At 35.0% G+C, this 25,130-nt stretch overlaps 1 protein-coding gene across 1 annotated transcript in view; it reads right to left on the minus strand.

Moving 5' to 3' along the window:
• TUSC3 (tumor suppressor candidate 3) overlaps positions 1-25,130 on the minus strand; it is a 236,351-nt gene that overhangs the window by 160,741 nt on the left and 50,480 nt on the right. Inside the window, exon 2 of the mRNA XM_012499062.2 lies at positions 3,674-3,843. Coding sequence (XP_012354516.1) covers positions 3,674-3,843 — 170 coding nt within the window. The remainder of the gene's footprint in view (positions 1-3,673; positions 3,844-25,130) is intronic.

Here is a 25,130-nt window from a genome sequence, read left to right on the forward strand (position 1 = left end):
TCCAAGCCTGCAGGGGTAACGGGGGCCTTCCTGGGCCACTGAGAGTGCAGAGAGATGCCTGAGTCTGCAGTCACAGGTGGACGGTTGCAGCTGCACCCAGGAGGGCAAGGTTGCTGCCTGCTCCCTGCCCCAAAAAGCACAGGGATATCCTAGTCCACAGCCATGACTTGGAAGGCTGCAGCTGTGCTCGGGAGGGTAGGGCTACTGCCTGCTCCCAGCTCCCACTGGCTCCATGGAGCACAGCACTGCCCCAGATCCAGTTCCGCCTTGGGGTCCCCTCTCTGCCCACCCCTCCATACCCGACTGCCCTGACCAGCAGGTGACTTGGCCTGGCCCCATAACAGCGGCCCCCATAGCTTCAGGGACTGTCAGGCTTCTCCCTACTCCCCGTAGGAATGGCAGGTTGACAGCAGTGACCAGGGACAGGGTCTGGAGTGGCAGAGGCTCCAGGCCTGGGAGTGGGTCCTGCCTAGGCTCAGGAGGGTAGGGGTGGCAGAGTCAGCTACCTCGGGGACACAAGGCACAGGGGGCGTGGTGCACACGGGTCTCCCCACTGCCACTGCTGCTCCTGCAACCACTCCCACCCAGCCTCCCTCGCCACAGCTGGCACGATAGCAGTGGCCTCTTCGGATGGCCCGCCGCTGCCATCATTAAGGTATATATACTCTATCCATATGTGCTAGCCCAATTCTGACAACAGTGTTAATACACTCTCAAGTATTGGTCCTCAAATTTGATAGTAATAGAATTCAAAATCACCTAACGTGCTGTTTTTCAAAATATTTTGCTCACCATCTTCTCTACTCACTTTTAACCACGCCCCAACAGACACTCATCATTAGGTTGTGCTAAGATGCTTCTTAGAAATTTTAGAACACTCTCATTCCGTTTCTACCACCTAACCTGAGTAAAACTGATTTTTTACATTGACCCAGGTTACTAATAACTTCAGTCTCCACTACAGCTCAAAATCATTTAGAAACCTAAACCAAGTCTACAATGAATATACAACATGGACAATGCTGGTACATGGAGTTATAATACAAAATGTGTTTGCTCTGGAACATGTGTTCAGCCAAGAAGATATAAACAAACTGTGCTGTCCTTAACCATTGAGGAAATGGATTATGTAATTTAAAAGTTTCTGGAAAAGATATCACCAGACCCAGATGATTTTACTGGAAAATGCTACCAAACACTTAAAGAAGAGTTAACACTAATTGTATACAATATTTCCCCAAAATTAAAATAGGTAACATTCCCCAACTCATTTTATGAGTACAATATTACTCTGATACCAAAACTAAACAAAGACACTATAAACAATCAAAACTACACACCAGTGTCTATCATTAACTTAGCTCAAATCAACTTCTTCAAAAAAATTAGCAAACTGAATCCAGCAACACATAATAATATGCCACAATCAAATAGTATTCATTCCTGTATGCAAGACCAGTTCGACATTTGAAAATCAATCAATATAACTCATTATATCCATAGGCAAGAAAAACTACATAAAGTGACACCAAAAAAATTTTTTTTAATGCAGCATCTCATTCATGATAAAAACTGTCAGCAAACTAGGAATATAGAGCAACTTGATAAATACCATCTATAAAAAACCTACAGCTAATATCATACTTGATTACAGACTGAGTGCTTTCTTTCAAAGAGCAGATCAAACTGTAAAACATCAAACCAGCAAATTTTCAGAAAAAAACAGAAGATCTTTGGGATCTAGGGCTAAGGAAAGAGTTCTTTAATTTGACAACAAAAGAAATAATTGTAAACAGATACGCTAATAAACTGAACTTCATCAAAATTAAAACCTGCAAAAAACCTGTAATGAGGAGGAAAATACAAGTCACAAACTGGGAGAAAATATTTGAAAACCAAGTATCTGACAAAGGACTAGTATCTAAATAAATAAAGAACCCTAAAAACTCATTTAAAGAATCCAATTAGAAAAGGGCAGAAGACTACGAAGATACTTCATTAAAGAGGATACACAGATGACTAATAAGCACATGAAAAGATGTTCAACACAATTAGTCATAGGGAAATGCAAAATTAAATCACAATGAGATATTACTACAGTATCTATCAGAATGGCTAAAATAAAATAGTGACAACAAGGCCGGGCACGGTGGCTCATGCTTGTAATCCCAGCACTTTGGGAGGCCGAGGCGGGCGGATCATGAGGTCAGGAGATCGAGACCACTGTGAAACCCCATCTCTACTAAAAATACAAAAAAATTAGCCGGGGCGGTGGCGGGCGCCTGTAGTCCCAGCTACTCAGAGAGGCTGAGGCAGGAGAATGGCGTGAACCCGGGAGGCGGAGCTTGCAGTGAGCCGAGATCGCACCACTGCACTCCAGCCTGGGCGACAGAGCGAGACACCGTCTCAAAAAAAAAAAAAAAAATGGTCACAACAGCAAATGCTGGTAAGGATAAGCAGCAACTAAACACACTGATGGCTGGAATGTAAAATGATACAGCCATTCTAGAAAACATTTTGGCTGTTTCTTATATAACTAAATAGAAACTACCACACAACCTAACCACCACACTCTGTGGCATTCTTCCCAGAAAAATGGTAAATTCACATAAAAACCTGCAGAAAAATGCTCATACCACATTTATTTCCAACAGCCAAAACCTAGAAACAACCCCGATTCCTTTAACAAATGAAAGGTTAAATAAACTGCAGTACATCCATATAATGGAATATTACTCAGTAATTTAAAAATATAATTATTGATAAATATAACAACTTGGACACATTTTTTAAAGGAATTACCGCTAATTTTTAAAAGCCAAACCCAAAAGGTCACGTACCATACAATTCCATTTACATAAGATTCTTGAAATGACAAAATTATAGAAATGGAGAACAGATTAGTGATTGCCAGAGGTCAGAGGTCAAATACGACAGGTAAGAAGTACAATGGAGAGTGGGTGTGACTTTAAATGGCAAGAAGTATTCCTACAGTAATAGAGCTGTTCCGCATTTGTCTGTATCAATGCCAATACCCTACTTGTGAATTTGTACTATAGTTTTACAACAGGTTACCATTGGAGGAAACTGGGTAAAAGATGTGTACCTACAATTATTTCAAAATAAAAATTTAAATTTAAAAAAGTGTTTGTTGTATACTTTTGGACAAGTATTTATACTTGTCCAAAGTTTTCTTTAATTTGTTCCTCCTGACAAAGATTTCACTCATTTAAAACTGTTTACTTCTATAGCATAGAAATTTCTAATCATTGGCAGTATCAAAAATTACATGGGCTACGCTAGGTAGAAGTGAGTCCTCTCTATTAAAAATTAAAAATTGATTATACTTAAGGGGGCTACTTCATTAACCATAGCTATAACTGAGTGACCTACAAGGCAATCTGCAAGATATCAAGATGATAAAACAGTTTTATGATTATATGTGCAACTGGTCAATGAATATTTTACATGCCCACAATAAAACAGTATTAGCCTATCCATATCATTTTCTAAAATACACTGATTTTTCAGCGTATTTTTAAATGCACAATTATATTTGACTATTAAACAACTGTTTAATTATCTTACATATATTTATCTTAAAATGAATATCAAAAATATGTAAGTAAGCCATGGATAATAGTTTTTAATATTTTTTAAATACATAAATTACCTGCACACAGAACACTGCCGCTGAGGCTGAAGAGCAGTGAACATAACAATCATGGAATAGTTTCGAGGTGGTGCCTTTATAAATTTTCGGAATTTATCACCATTCATTCGGAAGATTGAGCGTCTGGAACTCCATTCCATCAGCTGCTCTACTTTTTCAGCTAAAAGATTCTGCAATTAAACACAGAAATTAACATTTACAAAGAGTCAAAGTCCTTTTGTTTGAATTTCATATAAATGCATAAAATGTTTTATTTTCTTTTTCCTAATGATATCCAAGTTTATAGAAAAGATAAAAGTAAGACCATATTTCTGCTCCTAGAAAGATAGAAAAGACATATATTTTTCTAATGTTGGGTTTTCTTTTGGCCTTATATATCCCAGACCAGTTGCTAGAGAAGTCAGCAATCTAAGAATGCCAATGGGCTCACACCTGTAATCCTAGCATTTTGGGAGACCAAGGTGGGAGGATCACTTGAGCCCAAGGAGTTCAAGATAAGCTTGGGCAACATAGTAAGACACTGCCTCTCCAAAAAAAAAAAAAAAAAAAAAGAAAGAAAGAAAAAAAAAGGCTCTTTAGAACATTCATTTTACTTGAACAAGTCTGAGAAGTTAACAACTCTACAACATTGTATTCCTACAAGACAAAGAAAATGCCTGCCATTTTAAAACCAAGCAAGTATAAGTGGTCAGGACAGAGAGCCTTGAACTGTGCCATTTAACCAAGCTCTACTCTAGAAATCAGAGAGAAAAGTAATCTCTTTCCCGTCTCCTCTCAAGTGAAAAAGGAAAAGTGGCTCACAGAGACTGGGCGCATATACATCAAGAAGAGAGAAGGGAAGGCAGACATCTTATCCTGAGTTAAGGTAAAAGACTTGTTGCAATGCTTTGCACCCACTTGAACAGGAAAAAAGGTAAATGGAAAGAAGTGGAAGGCAGGAAGGGAAGGAAAGTAACGTGGCCAAAGAGCATAGTAACTGGCAGAGAGAGAACATTCAGATATGCATGCATGCTAACTGTATGAAAAAGAAAAATTATAGCTAATGACTCGGCTATGTTTGTTTTTTTAAAAGACACAATTTTGCCACAACCAAAGGGCATCAATTAAAATTGCTCTTAACCTCAAAACAAATAAATTACTTGCATTTAGTTAGATTTACACATATAAATTTATGTATAAAAATATATGGCTATAGATTTATCTATATACAGTATTTATATATAACATATATATAAATCCATATATATATTTGCAGTCTGAGTTAAATATATATATATAACTTTGGAAATGTACTTTATATATATTATATATTTTTACATACATCTATGTTTATTTTATAGATACATATTTCCAAAGTAAAATAACCTTATTAAACTGAAAATGACAACTTATTTCTCTGCCTCATCAATATACCCAAAACAGTAGAAAATGACATAGAAGGACTTATCCTAATTGTTCTTATTTTTAATTTTCAGAAGCGAAGTGAGGTTATTTTCCATGTTAAGCATTATTTTAATAGTGTTTGCCTTACAGAAAACTGTTATATATTTAGTAAGATTTAAAGTCTCCAATATTTACCAATACACGCAATGAACCAACTTACTACATAAATTCTTTTGAGCCTTGAAAACATTTTAGAATAATAAGATAAAAACTATAGGAATATTTATTTTTTAAGTATTTAGAGACGGTGACCCTCTATGGAAAGAGTGGAAATCAAGCAGGGTAATCCACTAATGAGGGCAGAAGAGAACTGGTCTAAGAAAGTTACTTACCTATGAGTTACCTCAGTATACTTTTCTCATTACATACATGCACAACACACACTCACACACAGACACACACCACACACACTCTTTAATACTCTCTGAATTTCTACAATAATCTTACTGTTTTTCTTCTTTAAAAATCCCATTTATACCAAATATGTATCTATAAAAACAGTAAATAACTGTAAAAGGTCAAAGATTTCACTTTACTTTTAAATAATCAAAGAAGCCAGCCCCAGTTTCATGGATGCTGAAAGGAATGAGACTCCTGAGTCTGGTACTCCTATTTCCCATGCTTCCCATCTTCAAGGTAATACGAAACTCATTTACTAGCCTGATCACAAATGAAAATTCCTCACAGAGGAATATTTCTTATTTAATTAACAAAGGACTAGAGAAGTTACAAGTGCCTTTAAAAACCAAGCAAAACACAACAATGCATACTCTTAACTTGGTTTAACTGAATTCCATTTTGTAGTACACTTCTAGTTATCATACAATTACTATATTCCCTCAGAATTAGGCAAATATATATGTCATTTTTCTAAATATTGAGAACCACTGTGCTACAGATTTCAAGGTACACAGTTATGTTTAATATTTTAAAAATCAATGTAAAATATAGTTTTTACACAATCACATCTTGAAAAATGTAGAATTCCAACTATATGTAATTTTCCCATTACAAATATTCTGGAAAAAAACTTTAAAAAAAATGCCTATTAGTCCCATCATTTTGCATCAGTCTTGACAAATTGGTATTTTCCATTACCATGACTACACTTCCTTACAAACACTGTATCAGTGTGAAATTCTAATGCTATCTGCAATGTATTAATATATTAGAGTGTGAGATTCACTATACCCCTTACCAGATTAGGGTATTCATTCTTACTCACTTTCTATTTCTTTATGGTGTACACACATGCACACACACTTCCAAGTTAATCGAAAATGGTATCTTATTTTAATTTGCAGTTTGTTTGTTTCTGATACAGTCTCCCTCTGTTACTCAGGCTGGAGTGCAATGGTGCAATCTCAGCAAATCGCAACCTCCACCTCCAGGGTTCAAGGGATTCTCATGCCTCAGCTTTGCACTATTATTACTGGCAAAAGTGAGTCATTTTTTCACAATTCTGAATGCTCTAATTCTCCTTCTTACTAATTAAAACTTATGTCCATGATCCTTGATCTATTCATAAATATAATCTGTCCTATACAAGAGATTAAAAAGTATATGGAAGAGGCCGGGCACGGTGGCTCACACCTGTAATCCCAGCACTTTGGGAGGCCGAGGCAGGGGGATCGCAAGGTCAGGAGATTGAGATCATCCTGGCTAACAAGGTGGAACCCCATTTCTACTAAAAAAACAAATAAACAAAAAAATACAAAAAATTAGCCAGGCGTGGTGGCGGGCACCTGTAGTCCCAGCTACTTAAGAGGCTGAGGCAGGAGAACGGCGTGAATCTGGGAGGTGGAGCTTGCAGTGAGCCGAGATCGTGCCACTGCACTCCAGCCTGGGCGACAGAGAGAGACTTCCACTGAAAAAAAAAAGTATATAGAATAAAACTCTTTCCAGACTAATCAATGTTAAAACTAGGATAAAATTTTGCCACTTCTAAATTGTTTTCTTTTTGCTTATAGGGTAAACGGGGAAGAGCAGAGAGCAATTAAAACTGAGAAAAATAGCATTTTAAAAGCATATACTATATTTGATTACATTTTGTGAATTATTTTTCTTTTAAAAGTCTCAATCTATTATATGAAAAATATCGATTATTTAAAAGCTAGAAAAACAAATCCATGTTCTGGAATAACAATAAATATCAAATCATAGTGAAAATAAGAACTGTAATCTCTCTTCTATTCTTAGTATCCCAACTGCCTTAAGGGAGAAACACACTTCTCCCTTAAACTAGACTAAAATATCAGTAAAATCCACAAAAAGATTTTTCTTTGAATTTTAAGTATCAAACTACTTTTAATAATTTCTTCCAAAACACAGTATATAGGATAACGGAAGTGTTCCGACTCATGACTAGTGGCAGAGCCATGCCTGCATTTGTCAAAGCCCACAGAAATACAGTCATGTGTCGCATAGTGATGTTAATCATTTAACAACAGGCTCCATATACAAAGATGGTCCCTTAAGATTATAATGGGGCTGAAAAATTCTTACTGCCTAATAATGATGGGCAGCCGTGGTAACACTGCAGCACACCGTTTTACTCCTGTGTTTGTGCTGATGCTGGTGTAAACAAAGCTACTGGCTGCCAGACATATGAAAACACAGCACATGCAATTACGTATAGTATATAATACTTGATAATGATAAACAACTTTGTTACTGGTTTTATGTATTTACTATACTTTTTATCTTTAGACTGTACTCCTTCTGCTGCTTTGTTTTCTAAAGTTAACTGTAAAAAAGCCTCAGGCAGGTCCTTTAGGAGGTGTCCAGAAGAGAACGTTATGCTAGGATATGACAGCTCCATAACTGTTATTGCACCTGAAGACCCCCCACTGGGACAAGATGTGGAGGTGCAAGATAGTGATATTCACAATCCTGACCCTGTGTAGGCCTAGGCTAATGTATGTGTTTGTGTCTTAGTTTTCAACTAAGTATAAAAACTTTTTTAAAAATCAGAAAAAAAGCTTACAGAATAAGGATATAAAGAAAATATTTTTGTACAGCTGTAAAATGTGTTTGTATTTTAAGCTAACAGTTATTACAAGAGTCAAAAAGTTAAAAAAATTAAAAACTTTTTAAACAGTTCTAGCAGGGTAAAGTTAATTATCAAAGAAAAATCTTTCGATAAAGCCCAAGGGTGCAGTGTTTATAGGGTCTACAGTAGTGTACAGTAACATCCTGGGCCTTCACTCACTCACCACTACTGACTGATTCATCGAGAGCAACCTCCAGGCCTGAAAGCTCCATTCATGGAGAGTGTCCTAGACAGCTGGACCATTTTTTATCTTTTATACCGTATTTTTGCTGTACCATTTCTAAATTTAGACGTGGTTAGATACATAAATACTTCTTATTGTGTTACAACTGCCTACAATATTTAATAGAGTACTACTGTGCACAGCTTTGTACCGTAGGAACTATACCACACAGCCTAGGTGTGCAGTAGACTATACCATCTAGGTTTATGTAAGCATACTTTATGATGCTTGCACACGACACATTTCTCAGAACGTATCCCTGTCTTTAAATAACACAACAGTAGACACCACAGAAATGATTTCTGCCTTACATATTTTTAAATGATCAGCCAGGGTTCGGAGGATGGTTCCAAAATGAAAATCAAACTCTAACAACTTAACTTGACTGCATTACTAACACAAACATAACTTGGGAAAACAGTATTTGATTGGATGTTCTTAAAGCCAAAGAGAAAAAGAAGCTGTACACAAATAACATACTCGAGTTATTTTTGTTTCTCACAGGGGTATGTATTATCACTTCTGTTACTTTATCAGTACACCACAGTTGAACAAGTAAGTAAATATACATCTGGCTTTGTATCACTGTCAGAAAAGAACTCACAAATAAGGAAAGGGGGAGGGCCAGAATGAATCTTGTGACGTTGGACAGGAGTTGGAGGCATCCATATTAATCTGTGGCTTTTTAAACAGGAATACAGGCCAGGTGCGGTGGCTCACGCCTGTAATCCTAGCACTTTGGGAGGCCCAGGCAGGCGGATCAAGAGGTCAGGAGCTCGAGACCACCCTGGCCAATACGGTGAAAACCCGTCTCTACTAAAAACACAAAAATAAGCCGGGCGTGGTGGCAAGAACCTGCAGTCCCAGCTACTCAGGATGCTGAAGCAGGAGAATCACTTGAACCCGGAAGGCGGAGCTTGCAGTGAGCCAAGATCACACCACTGCATTCCAACCTGGGCGACAAAGGGAGACTCTGTCTCAAAAAAAAAAAAAAAAAAAAAAATATATATATATATACACACACACACACACACACACACACATATATATTTTTCAGACAGATACAGAAACAAACATAGACTTGTATGAGTGAGTGGATTAGTGCACATCTATTTCCTCCATCTGTCTGCTGATTACACAGGATTCTTTCCAAGCCACTTTGCTAGCCGGAAATCTCTGTGGCCAGCGGTGCCTCTGCTCAGGCTTCACTGAGCTCATTCTGCCCACTCGGCCTAGCAGGCTGCGCTGGTCTCGTGCTACTGGCCCAGATTCCATGCCCACTGCAGTTCTATGCTTGGCCTGTGGCTGGGACAGGCATGCGGCGACCTGCTTCTGACTTGGAAATCGACATCTGGATGAGGGGAACGCAGTGGCACCCAAAAACTCAGAGATGCCGGCAAAGGCAGAGCCCCAAGGGGTGTTAGGGCTCTTGCTCAGGGAGTCTTGAGGTCAGAGGCCCCAAGGACTGTTGCAATGCTCTCTCCTTCCCACCACCCACAGCACAGCCAGAATGAATCAAAAATATTTCCAATTGAGCTTGATAGTTTTAACATATTTGAATTTATTTTAAAATCAATAAAACAGATAATTTTTTTTTTTTTTAAGATGAACTCTCACTCTGTCACACAGGCTGGAGGGCAGTGGCACCATCTCCGCTCACTGCAATCTCCACCTCCCAGGTTCAAACGATTCTCCTGCCTCAGCTTCCCGAGTAGACAGGATTACAGGTGTGAGCCACCACAACGGGCTCATTTTTGTATTTTTAGTAGAGACAGAGTTTTGCCATGTTGGCCAGACTGGTCTCCAACCCCTGACCTCAGACGGCCACCAGCCGTGGCCTCCCAAAGTGTTGGGATTACTGGCGTGAGCCACCACACCTGGCCTGATATTCTAAAACACATATATAATATGCAAATTTCTAGGAGTAAATTTTGTATAAAAATACATGGCACTATAAACTTCTAAAATAGCAATCAGTCTCTATTGAAAAAAAGTAAACAAACACAAAATCTCTACTTTTATTCTTTAAAAGTCTTCATTTCTGAACCTATTCCTATACCACACTAAATTATCTACTTTTATTCTCCCTTCCTACTCTGTTATCGACCATTAGAACTTATTCCTTCATCAGCCTGGACTGCAGCACAGTGAGGCCCCAACTCTACAAAAAATTTTTTTAAGTGAGCCAATCTTCATGGTGTGTGCACGTGGTCCTAGCTATTCAAGAGGCTGAGACGAGAGGATCACTTGAGTCTACAAGTTCAAGTGACTGAACTGTGGAACTTATTCCTTCTATCTAACTACATGTTTATATCCTTTAACCAGCCCCTCTTCATTTTTTCATTTCAGTACTTACGGGTTTAACTCATTTTTGTAGTATTTTATGTTAGTGTATAAACGTCCTGTATTTTCTTTTTTCCTTTTTAGTTGACACGTAATAATTACACATATTTGTGGGTACAGAGGGATATTTCTATATACTATACAATATGTAGTGATTTAAATCCACGTAATTAGAATATGTGTCACCTCAAACATTTATCATTTCCTTGTGCTGTGAACATCTGAAATCCTCTCTTCTAGATTTTGAATATATATAACATATTAGCATAAACTACATTCACCCTACACTGTTTATAGAACATTAGAACTTATTCTTCCTATCTGTAAATTTGTGGCTAAATAACCTCTTCCTATCCTCGCCTCCTGCCTACTTTTCCCATCCTCTAATAACCGTAATTCTACTCTCTACTTCTGTGAGCTCAATCTAGTTTTTGGTTTCTTTTTAACTTCCATATGAGTAAGAACATGTGATGTTTGTCTTTTTGTGCCTGACTTACTTCATTTAACACAATATCCTCTGGACTCATCCATGCTGCTGTGAATGGCAAGATTTCATTTCTTCTTACACCTGAATAACATTCCATTTTGTATATACAACACTTTTGTTATCCATTCACCTACTGATAGACACTTAGGTTGATTCCAAATCGGGGGTATTGTGAATGATGCTTCAATAAACATGAGAGTACAGGTATCTCTTTGATATACTGATTTCCTTTCCTTTGGATAAATAACCATCACTGAGATTGCTGAATATTATGGTTGTTGTATTTCTGGTTTTTTAAGAAATCTCTATACTGTTTTCCATAATGGCTGCACTAATTCACATTCCCACCAAGAGTGTACAAGAGTTCCCTTTACTATGCATCCTTTTCAGAATTTTGGGGTGGTTTTTTTTTTTTTTTGGTCTTTTTAGTAACAGCCTGAATAGCTGTACTTCTATACTTTCAGTACATATAAAAAGTAAATTGGAAATTTCAATTCTAACCCAAGGAGTCTCTTTCATGTATAAATTATTATGTAACTATATCCTTAGCAAAAAATAATAATAATCTGGCATTTCACAAATTACTATGTCCAAAGCAATTTACAAATTTGTACAAGCATGACTTTAAATTTAAAGATCATGAAAACTTAAATTTTCATCAACTGTTGAATGGAAAGACCAAATGTGGTAGGTCCACACAATGGAAGACTGCTAGGAAACAAAAAGAAGCAAATTTGTAACTGCCACGACATGGATAAGCCTCAGGAACATTATAGTCACTGAAAGAAGCCAGACGCAAGAGACCACACATTTTATTCTTCCATTTATATAAAATGTCTAGAAAGGCAAATTTGTAAAGATGAGAGGTAGATAAGCAGTTCTCTGGGCCTCGAGGTAAGAATAGGGATTAACCGTAAAGAGGCACAAATATCTTACTGAAGAGATAAAATGTTCTAAAACTGATTTCTAGTGATGGTTGTACCACTCACTAAAGTTACTGAAAGTCATTTAATTGTACACTTAAATGAATGCATGTTAAGAAATCTAAAACATACCTACATAAAGGCTAGTGGGCATAAGTGAGCCTCATCCAATACTAAAGACCCCCATCTCAGCCTAGACTCAGTGCTTCGATAAGGTGATTAAAAAAACAAAAACCTTAATTAAAATAATATGTGTTATGAGCTAATGCAGAGAAAATACTTAGTTCTCTCAGAAACACAATTTTGGTACTAAATAATCTGAGAATTCTAAAGTCTTTAGGGGAGAAAAAAATAATTTTCTCTTCTATCCTTCATAGAGTTCTTACCTCAGACCCCCACCAAAAAAAATAAATAAATAACAAAACAGCAGAAGTTTAACAAACGTATATTTCCTGTACACATGGGAGATAACACAGGGAAAATGAGTGAATCTCTAAAGTAGATCTCAAAGGCCTAATTCAAACTTCTCTGCTTAGGTGTCCCTTTTGGTCTTCCGAAGAAAATTATGCTCATGAATCTCAGCTACCTATTCCCAGTGAAGAATGAAAGTTGGGTCAAAAAAGTCCATGCTTAAACGGAATGTTAAAGTTAAAGGAGGACAGCAATGTCTATAAGATGGAATATAATACAACTCTTACAAAACCAGAGATGATGCTATATGTATTTGTATTAGTCTGTTTTCACACTGCTAAAAAAGACATACCCGAAACTGGGTAATTTATAAAGGAAAGAGGTTCAATGGACTCACAGTTCCACATGGCTGGGGAGGCTTCACAATCATGGCAGAAGACAAAGAACAGCAAAGGGACATCTTACATGGCAGCAGGCAAGAGACAGCATGTACAGGAAACCTCACCTTTATAAAACCATCAGATCTCATGAGACTTGATGTTTGTAAAACTGCACGGGCCAGTGTATGGAAAACTCTTAGCAATGCATCTTACGAATGATAAGACACTCAAATTTCTTTTCCTTTTCTTCAGGTCATGATCTAACAACAACACAGATCACGTTGCTAAAAGAATTATCTGCAGTGGGAATTTTTTCAAACCTCATTAATACCTTCAATCTCAGAGTTAACTAATGTTTCCGAGTATTAAAAGAGAAGCACTGTGCTAAATTTACTTAAAAAAAAAAAAGCACTGTAAAACACATTACACGAAAAGATAGATTATCTCATTGTCCCCAAATTTGGCACAAATAAGACAGATCCTACTCTCAAGGCCTTAAGGCAAATAAACTCTAGCACTAAAAAGTTTCAATGTGTATACACACACACACACACACATATATAATACATATATATCATATTATATATAAAATATGGCTTATATTGATGTGTGATGGCAACAGCTTTGCTGTTAAGTAAATGCCATAGTGCCAACTCAGGAAGGGATGGTAAAGAATATATTGTTTCTGTGAACATTAACTGATATTGTGGCTCCTTTAAATTCTGTGAACAGTGGTGAACAGTTGGCTTTGTCTGTTACTGGTACAAGATGGGACATAGACACAAAGATGCCATAAATCTATTACATTAGAAAAGGAAAAAGAAATCTGTAACTTAGAATCTTCAAAAACAAAACAAAACAAAAAAACCCCATCCTTGTTACTTTATAAAAAACAAAGGTTAGCAGGTTGCATCTATTAATGAAGTTAATAGAATCAGTCATAGTAAGTTCAGATGCTCATTCCTATTTCTTGTATTTTTTCCTTCTTGTATTTTTATCTTAATATTTTATGAAGGCTTAACTTTATAACAACTCAGTATAATAAACAAGCTGGCATAATCTATACACCAATCTCCAAATTATGACACCACTCCATTTTTTCTCAATTCACATTTTACTACAATAAACAATTTACAACCAAAAATACAAGAAACAGTACACTGCATTAAACAATACGTAATAAAATGGTTCATTCCAAAGTGAAGCTTAAACAGAAGAAGAGCTCACTAATCTAATATTTTTTACTCTTTTTTGTTTGTTTCTTTCAACATTTTGTCCCTAGGAACATGACCAGATGTACCAAGGCGAAGAAATGTGGTCTCATGTCTTCAACCAAGATGCCTCTGCCAGGCAGACAGCTATTCACGTGTTTGTTTACCAGTCACGTACACAGTACTTATTCAGGTACCTGCTATCTGAATAGCAAGTAATCATCAAAATAGCCATAATATAACTTGCTTATAGTAATTCATAGCATGCAGACCTGGAATGAGAACAAGAGGTACATGCTGAAGATATCAACTGGTAACACACAGAAACAATATCATGACCCCTTCTGTTCTTCTCATATTTTTAAAGGAGTCTCTAAGAGGACAAGAAGCCTTTACTTTTCAAGACTCTAATATTTAAGGAGTTCAATCAAAACCCAATGATACACCAAACATGAGCAGCCAGATGCATATCGTTTTGCATTTAGTAGAAAAGTTATCTTCCACGTTGCAAATTCAATCTTAAAAATCCGTATTCATATTTCTTAATATTATGCCACACTTACCAGATTTAAAAATATATAAACGGCAATTAATGCTTCTAGGAACCAAAAAATCAGAGATTAAGCACTATACCACCTCATCTACATTACAAACTGATAGTTCAGTAAAGACCACCTTTAAAGGCACTCAGAAAACCACAATGAGCTATACAATAAATAAAACAAATACACCATTTTTATCAGAAATATAAAATGCATACAGCACACACGCCATAAAGAAAGCAAAAATTCCAAGAGGTTAATCAGTTAAGAACTCAGCAAATCATGGTTATCTCTAGAGAAAATGTAATCAGCAATCCATCAGAAAACAATTATCATTACATTCAAAAGCAAAAAGGTAGCCAGGTACGATGGCTCAAGCCTGTAATCCCAGCACTTTGGGAGCCCGACGCGGGCAGATCACGAGGTCAGGAGTTTGAGACCAGCCTCGCCAACATGGTGAAACCTCATCTCTACTAAAAATACAAAAATTAGCTGGATGTGGTGACAGGTGCCTGTAATCTCAGCTACTTGGGAGGCTGAGGCAGGAGAATCGTTTCAACCCGAGAGGCAGGATTTGCAGTGAGCCGAGATCACGCCATTGCCCTCCAGCCTGGGAGACAGGGCAAGACTATGACTCAAAAAACAAAACAAAACAAAACAAACAAAAAAAAACAACAACAAAGTTCTTTGAAACATCTGATATAGAACACCATAAAAATTAAAGAAAGAAATACTGTAAAATCCCAAACTAATTCCACCTCTGGGAATATCCTAAAGACCTTTTGTATGTGTAAAGTTATCTAATAAGAAATGGAGAAATTAAGTTATTCTGACATCACACTTTTTTTGAAAAAGAAGGTTTCAGTGGATGGTACTACAATATTCAATTAAGTGAACTTTTTCTAGAGATATATGAAAAATAATTCCAGTAACACTCTTTTAGTTATGTGTTTATCAACCTGAACTCTCCTCAGAAATGTTCCCTGAGGAGAGATCCACATTTTGACCATCTTTGTACCCCGGAGAGTATCCTGAACACTGGTGGCTCCTGAGAGGCCCTCAAGCCCTCCCTATACCTCTACTGAATGAACTGGAAATTTGCAAAACCTTTACGCTCTAATATAGGAATTGGTAACATAGCAGCCCCATTCAAATGTCACTTTTTTAAAGGGGTTTACTTCAATTTGCCAGTCTCTGCTCTATTTATTCTCTGGTTCAAAGGCAACAAAGAATATTTTGAAGTAACAACTGTTTCGGAAACTTGCATACATATCTCACTTATATATAAAATCAATACAACAATAAGAACTTAAGAATTGCTGTTGCCAAATATTAAATTAATATTCCAAAGATTTAATATGAATCATAAGTTTGCTACTATTTCCTTATTCATAAAAATTAATAAAGGAAGCAGTGAATTCACAGAAACACATCAACGTTAGATTTTACATTGAAAATACCAGAAATGTTTCTCCATGAGAAACTTAACTACTCCCTTGCAGTAATAATTTTAAGAATTCTAATGTTAGATGTTGCTATACCTTAATTTTATCAGAGAAAACATCATGCAGTATACTGAAATATTTTGCATTTGATACTTGTGATAATAACAAAATTGGATCAATGAATGTATGGATTTCAAAGTATACTATGAAATAAATCCCGTGCCTAAAATGTAAAGCCCCTCATAAAAACAATGATACAAAATACATTAAATTGATTATAATTTATTCATCATACCTTTCTTTATATACCTTAAAAATGTTCAAAAGAAAAATAGTTAAATCATATAAACATAGTTACGTGATCAACAGCAACAAAAACAAAAACAGCTAGGAAATAAAGAGCATAATAATACAATAAAATATCAGAGACTAAAATGAAACGTGACTAGTAAGAAAATTATATCATAACAGTAAGTGGAAAGATAGAAGGTAATATATTCATAGTAATATATTAATATCACAAAAGCGTATCTGTTTATTGATAAAGATAGGTCATAAAGTCATGTAAATAGTTGAAAATTGCCTTTTTTTGGTTTTGGGAGTTACTCTATTTTATTTTTAATCTACAGTGAAAACATTTTTTTTTTAATGTTTGCTGTCCTCCTGACAATTTTTCACTAAAAATTGCTCAAGTACAATACCCTACTGTCAAGAGACAGTATCATTATAATGGGAATCATGATACTTTCTCTGAAGACTCAAAATATGAAGTCATTTTAATCAGGGACAGTCATCAAATGGGTCAAATGAGCTTCCCATTTTTTTTTCCACCACTGCATTAGCTTCTGACACCGTTTTTCTTGAACTCTTTCATATCCTTCTGTTGGACATTCATTTATAAATAAATATCTCATTTTAAAACAAGTACCAGATATAAGAAATGAGAGCAGCTGTTAAAAGCTGAGAAGAAAATCTACTTCCAGCTGTACACAGCCATCTGGCCTGCCTCTCTTGGGAACACAGATCCAGGCAAGATGACTATTACCAATGTAAATGAGTATAGCAGGTACTCTATTGTAATAATACATTATATCACAAGATTATCTTGCACTGCTTTAGAAGTCATTGTGTATAACTCTTCCCTGTCAGTGGCCATATATTATGTGTCACAGCTGAAAAAAAACTTTTACTAACAATGTGGGAAAACAAAACCATAGCTATACTCATTAATTGCAAAATTGAGTTAATTTTTTCAGTGACTTTATTCTTGACTCACACAAACCAGTCAGGAAAATATGTAACGTCTACATTGTCAAAACTAAGAAAAATTCAATAGAATCCAACAGAAAATCAGCCAAGAGCAAAGCTTTAAATGTACTTTAAAAAATTTCCAATGCTTGTTTCTCACCAACTTAAATAGTGTTTAGTTCTACCAAGTTTCTTCCAAATGGCAAGAGCAAGTCAAGTTTTTTGGGGTAGAATCAAACATTTCTTTTGGTTATTTTGTACAAAGGTGTATGCATTAGTCAGTTTTTGCACTGCAAAATACCCAACACTGGGTAATTTATAAAGGAAAGAGGTTTAATTGACTCACAGTTACGCATGGCTGCAAAGGCCTCAGGAAACCTACAATCATGGTGGAAGGGGAAGCTGGCACATCTTACATGGTGGCAGGCAAGAGAAGTGACGTGCAAACACAAAAAAAACTGCCACTTTTAAAACCATCAGATCTCACGAGACTCATGCACTATCAAAAGAACAACATGGGGAAACCATCCCCATAATCCAATCACCTCCCATCAGGTTCCTCCCGTGACACATGGGAATTACAAATGAAGATGAGATTTGGATGGGGACACAGAGCCAAACCATATCAATATACGAAGGTAAAAATCTCCGAAGAAACTTCTTACATCACACTTCATGTGGAAGACTGAGTAATATTAGAGATAAGATTCTAGGCTCACCCCTAGCCCTAAGATGTCCCTACTACTGTTCAATTTATTCCTATAAGATAAACAATTATTTTATATTGGAATTTATTGTTTACAAAAAGCACCAATACAATGTAACAAAGCAAGCAAAAAAATTAAGGAATTCAGTACACATTAGACCCTCATGGAAAAGAGAGGAACCTCTTGAGGATAAAATATAACCAAGAACTGAATCAAAATAAAGAACTCAGGAAAAGAGAAGCTATGGATAAAATTAAGCCAAGAGGTGAACCAAAATCAAGAAATCAGGAAACAAGCTATGGTAAAAGACTAAATGTTGAATATAGTGCTAATTAAATGCAAATACATTTAAATGTAAAACCAAGAATAAACTACTCTGGCATTTATTGTTATAGACATTCTCACCATTCTGGTTTGCTGAGGAAACCCCAAATTGCACTTGCTATATCGCTGCACACTTATCAAAAACATTCCAGTTCAGGTAAATTATATGGGCATTCAGGATATGACGCTTACATTACGTACCATAACTAGACAAAGTAATTTATCAAATAGTTGCTGACAGGTAAGAAATGTAAAAGTACAAAATTTCTACATTTGTAATAGCATAGAGTCAATCAGTACAGGTTTCACCGAAACACAGTGCTGCTTAAAACGATAGTTCATCTTATGCATACTGAAGGAAGGACACTTGTCTCCAGCTTACTCTAAAACGCTTTTAAAAAGACAGAATGATTGCTGATACATAAGATGGAGATGCAATAAAGCAAGCACAGTCAATTGTTAATTGTGGAATCTACGTAGTCGATATCGGGGTATTCACTGTAAATTCTCTCAACTTACCTTTATGTTTTAAAAGTTCATAACGAAATGTTAGAGGAGAAGTAAATTTTACTTAATGACAGTTGTTTCTAGGTGGTGACATGTTTCAACAAAATTTTTTCTCATCTTTATTTCTATTTTGCTTTGTTATATTATTTTACAAATGTATGTAATCGATACACACACTTTACAAATGTATTATAACTGCAGTTTGTAAAGGAGTTGACTGTTTTGAGCCACTTACAAGTTTCTATCACAAATTATAAATTCTTGAGAGCCTAGAACTGTCTTTACCATCATTGTATGCTCAGTGACCAGGCTGGTGCCTGCCTCATTAAATAAATATTTGTATAACTGATTAGGTAATGAAATAAAATGTACTGAAAATACAGAAATAGAATTAACACAGCTCTTCTCTGGTCCACACATTTCCTTGGTTCAGATGCCCTCCCCCAACCATTTGTGGCAGGAGAAATACCCTTTTTAAAACATCTAGGATTATGATCAGAGACAACAGCACAGGGTAAAAGCTTACTACTGAAACTTGCGGGTAGTCTGTACATGAGATACCATGCTGAATGCTAATATTAACTGGATTAAAATATTATAAAACATTGTACTTTGTTTTATAAATATATACACACACACACATAATGTTTTATTAAAAATATCACTGGAAAACGTAAGTTAAAACTGTATCAAGGGATATAATATGGCTATGCATTGGTAACATCTTTCAAGAAGTCACATTTATAATACATATGAAGTTTTAAATGTGTGTTTCCTTTAGTTCAGCAATATAAAAGGATAATAAATAAATATAAAATATATATTTAATATTTTTAATATTTAATATATTTAATATTTTTAATATTTAATATATTTAATATTTTTAATACTTAAATATATTTAATATTTAATACATATTTAATATAATTAAAATATTTACTATATATTATATATTTAATATATATTATATAATATATAATATATATATAAAATATATAAATATAAAAGGATATTCACTGAAGCACTGTTCATAATTCCAAGTATTTGGATGTAATATTTATGCCTACAGAGAGGAATTAGATTACATCATAATATGGTATGAAACAAGACAGGATTATAGTTATTTAACAAGATGAAACAGACTTACCTACAAGAATATCCACAATTTGTGTGTACCTATTCACTCATTAACTTTTTTACATACATGCTAAATATTTGAAATAATATAGAACAATGGGAACCACACAGTCAAAAATCACGTGTAAGTGTTGATCCCCAAAAATTGACTACTAAAAGCTTCCTGCTGACCAGAACCCTTACCAACAACATAGTCAATTCACACAGATTTTGTACATGTATTATATGCAATATTCTTACAGTAAAGTGAGCTAAAGAAAATGTTACTTAGAAATCATGAGACCAAATACATTTATAGTACTGTATTGTATTTACTCATACTGTAAGTTTCTGTCACCTGTTTACAAGATGAACCATCTGTTTAAAATGGGAGCAACCACAGGTACAGATCTCAATCTGTGTTATCTATCAAGCAACTCAACTTTTTCTTGTAATATCATGACTTGTCTACTTCTTGGGAGCACTTCCAGCATCCCTAGTGGCATTTTGTATGGGTCCCATGGTGTTATTCAAGGTTTACATTATTAAACAGAATGAAAAATACAGGAGAACCCCGGGTGATCACTGTTTAGTGCAATATGCAACTCACTGGAGAGATGAACTGCTCACGTGGACATGATCAGTGACGTAAGGCATTTTAAGTGGCTACTGCAACACAGTAAGCTCACCCCAACAGCAACAGAACATGGCTACGAAGTTATAACAGTAGCCTATTATGTACTACGGTTAATTTTATGCAGTTGTGATTTAATATGGCAACCTTATGTTTGTTTACATTTCTCTCAACTGCAAGTGGTGCCATGTGTGATCTGTAACTGTGTGTCTAAGTTTTGATAAGTTTCGACCTTTTTATAATAGATCTGTGTATATTTTAGGGTAGTAAATGACGAAAATAGACTAGTATGTATGTATATTTTATGCCCTCTTGACATACTTTTTTCTCCATTTTTTTCGGTATTTGTAAGGCAATGCAGTCCATCTTAAAATGCTTTCAAATTGTCACCTATCTTCAAAATATTTTACAATATATTGATTTGAAAAAAATCTACGTATAAATAGACCCACGCAGTTCACACCCACGTTGTTCAACGGTCAACTGTGTAGCAAATCGATAATGGTTTCCTTCTAGAGGAGAAGATAAATGGTTATGTTTATTTTTACTTTATGAATCATGTGATTTGAAATTTTTACCTGTATTGCTTTATAAACAATAAAACAACAGTTATTGCCAGTTAGAGACAGTTGAAGAGACATCCAAAAAAAGAGTAACTAAAAGACAAGTAATTTTGATTCCTCTAGGAAAAGATATGAAACAAAGCCAGGTAGCGGCATGAGTTACTCTGTGCTTCTTTGCTGTTCCTATACTGAGCTTCCCATCTATTGATTGATTCTACTCTTTCGGAAGCTATGCTCACTTCACGCTTGGGGTCAGGCTGCTGTTTGAGAAAATGAGGACGTTTCATTATATTCTAACTTCCACAGTCACTACTACATTCATCTTTATTGACTAACCCCTTAGTTCATTTCAGTAAAAATGACCTGGAGTATCAGAACTTCTCTACAATAACCAGTTTTATGTATTTCTTTACCAAAAAACTGAAGAAAGCAATCCCAGATATTTCAAAACTAATTTAGTGAACCATTAGAGAAAAACAGATACAAGAAACCAATATAAGCCCAACAAATAAAACCATTTTCCTAGGGCCTGTAAGATAAAGTTTTGAGATTCTCTGGTGATAAAAATGCCAAATATAGAAAACTTTAGGGCTATTAAGTTACTACAGAATACCACAGTCCTAACCATATTCAGAGAGTTTACATTCTGCTATGATAAATATCAATGACTGTTCAAAGGCTTACTTTGACATTCTAAATAGAAAACCAAAATGCAAGAAACACTTGGCATTAACTAGAAAACAATTAATTCAGTAATTATTCAGTAACCTGAATTATTCATGTACCTGAAGCAAATGACAAAAGTTAATCCCCTTTGCAACTGATAATCTACCTTGGTGCCGCTTGTATTTTTATTAAAATATTTACAATAATTATAAGAAAATATTTTCTTGTTAATAACTATTATTTTGAGAATTTGGGGAACTATTTTAATGCAGAAAAGCACAAATAATAATAAAACAAAAGCCCATGTACTCATCAATGACAATTATCATCGAATAAAGTCTGTTTGTTTGCAATCTATTTGGTTTCTTAACATATATAATTAAAATATTACAGGTACATCAGAATTCCTTTATCCCATCTTATTCCCCCCCCTTCTCCACTAAACTAAAAACATCATTCTTCTCAAATCTATCCTTATGTGTATAAAGACACGCCCATAAACAGGTACATAAAATCACAAACCATACAATAAAATGTTACATATGTCTTTAATTTGTATAATACTGTGTCTCAATATCATACTGAAACTTTTAATTCAAACTTTTGTTTTAGAAACCTCTGCATATTGATGCTTATAGGTAAGTCATTTATTTCCATTGCTGTAGGGTACCCCATCATATTAATATATTACATTTTTCCATTTCTCTTAATAATGGTCACATAGGCTTTCTCATTTTTCTAACAAGCAATAATAGAATCACTATCATTTTTCATGAGTAAAAGTCAAAAGGGTTCTTAAACTGGCATCTGTAAGTTCTATGATTCTAACTCAAGGAGCTGATAAACTTGAAAAGGGGGAAAAAAATCTTCATTTACATTAAGTCTCTAAAATTTAACATTTCAATTATAAGTGGAGGCAAAAAAAAAAAAAAAAAAAAAAAAAAAAAAAAAACAGAATTAGCAGTCCCTGTGACTTGGTAAACCATAGGAATCACAGGCACTTTCCTATTCCATTCCATTCGTTGCTGATATCTAAAGACACAGTTCACGATGTTGATCACTTTCAAACTGTAATGGTTATCAGACCTGTCACTAAATTCTTGTTATAAAATTTCTTCATAAAAATATTACTATATCATATTTTTATATTGTAGTAATGGTATTTCAATATGACTACCTCTTATAATCCTATATATTGCATTTAAAAAATTTGTCTGCAAAGAAGTACATAGGCTTCATTCACCAGCCTGTCAAATACACCCACGGAATACAAAAACTTACTAACCAATTACAAGATATTACCAAACTGTTTTTCCAAACTAACTCCTACCAGCAACATGTGGGATCCCATTTCCCACATACTTATCAACACTAACACTGCCAGACTTTTTGCATTCTGTTGCCGGGATGAAAAGTAACAAATAGCATCTCAATATTCCTCTAATTTTCATATCCATGATGTTTAATGACATTATACATATATTGTTTATTAACAACTCAGGTTCCGGTGATAAACTGTGATCAGATTATCTATTTTTCAATTGGGTTCTCTTTTCTTATTAATTTGTAGTTGTTCTTGATTGGTAATTAACTACTCATGTATTAGTAATTAACTACATGTGTGGCAACTACGATATCTTCTGTCTAGGACTTGACATATCAATTTACTTATGGTCTCCTTTGTCACACAGACTTTTCATTTTTTACTGTGGTCCAACAGAATCCATTTATTTATAACTTGTACTTCTCTCAGTCTTATTTCAAAAGACCTTCCCTACCTTGATATCGTAAAATATACTCCTAATCTACAAACATTTAAGTGTTATTAACACTTAGGTTTTTATTTTTTATTTATGTTACAACACAATAATCTACTTTTACTTTTCCATGGATCACTTTCAGTTCCTTTTTTCTTTGTATAAAACGAATACAATTAATAACAAGTGATAATAAAAATCGCTAATCTAAGCTAAACTCACACTACATATTAGGTTCCACCCAACCCATATTTTCTGTACATATGTATACACACGTATACATACACACACACACACATATATATACACACACACACATAAATATTTTAATCTTCACAACCCAAAAAGACAGCACCTATTACAACTCCATTCAACAAGATTAGGCAATTTGCACAGTATCACACAGACAGGTACTTGTGCCTGTCTGACTGCGAACCCCATGTTACTTATCTCACAGCTCTACATTACTTCCTCTTCACACCAAGAGATGTAAACACCACCTCTAAATAAACACAATACTTTTCACAAGTAGATGTAAAATGTAAGATGTAAAAAGTACAATCCATTTGATAAACTGTGGGGAAAAACCTATTTAATATTTTTCCTCATAACTGCATTAAAATTCATGATGGAAGTTTGTCCAGACAAATCAAACTTTAATCATATATTCTGCGCTAGAATCCACAAAAGCTACATAGTTCTGCATGAACAACAGGCAATCAGAAAATAGATTTATTCATAAGGGAGGGCCTATATACAGACTGAGTATCCCTCATCCAAAATGCTCAGAAACAGAAGCATTTTGGACTTCAGACTTTTTTCAGACTTTGGAATGTTTTCAGGATGGCTACTGACTGAGCATCTTTATTCTTAAAATGTGAAATCCAAAATGTTTCAATTAGCATTTCCTTTGAGCATCATGTCAGTGCTCAAAAAGTTTTGGGTTTAGGGTCAGATTTCAGGCAGACATCATATTTTTAGATCAGGGATGCTCAACTGATACAAATTATAATGTACAAATAAATGCTAGTTCTGCATGTCAGTTAATTCTGGAAACTAAAAAAAATAAATAACCACAATATTATATGAACATATTCTTATACAATATATACACACAATACAAATATATCCATAGAAACTGGTAGAAAGCAAGCCACAAAATCTCAAAACCCATAATTACTTCAGAAACTCAGGAAAGCTCCTAATACCATTCATTACATTAGAACCATTGTTACTATACATAATACCACTGTACATTTCTTTACTTCCTTCCCGGTCTCCTAAGATTTGCCTTGAACCTAATAATAAAGCAATGCCCCTATTGCTACATAATAGATTTTATAAATACGTAATAAGCTTAGGAAAAAGGTATCAAATTTAAATATAAATAATTATGGAAGTAATCCAGTTTCTACTCCTGATCAGCTGTGTGGCCTCCAGCTTATTAACTTCTAAAACAACCAAAAATTCTCCAA

Source organism: Nomascus leucogenys, chromosome 4, assembly GCF_006542625.1.
Source record: "Nomascus leucogenys isolate Asia chromosome 4, Asia_NLE_v1, whole genome shotgun sequence".
Lineage (NCBI taxonomy): Eukaryota > Metazoa > Chordata > Mammalia > Primates > Hylobatidae > Nomascus > Nomascus leucogenys.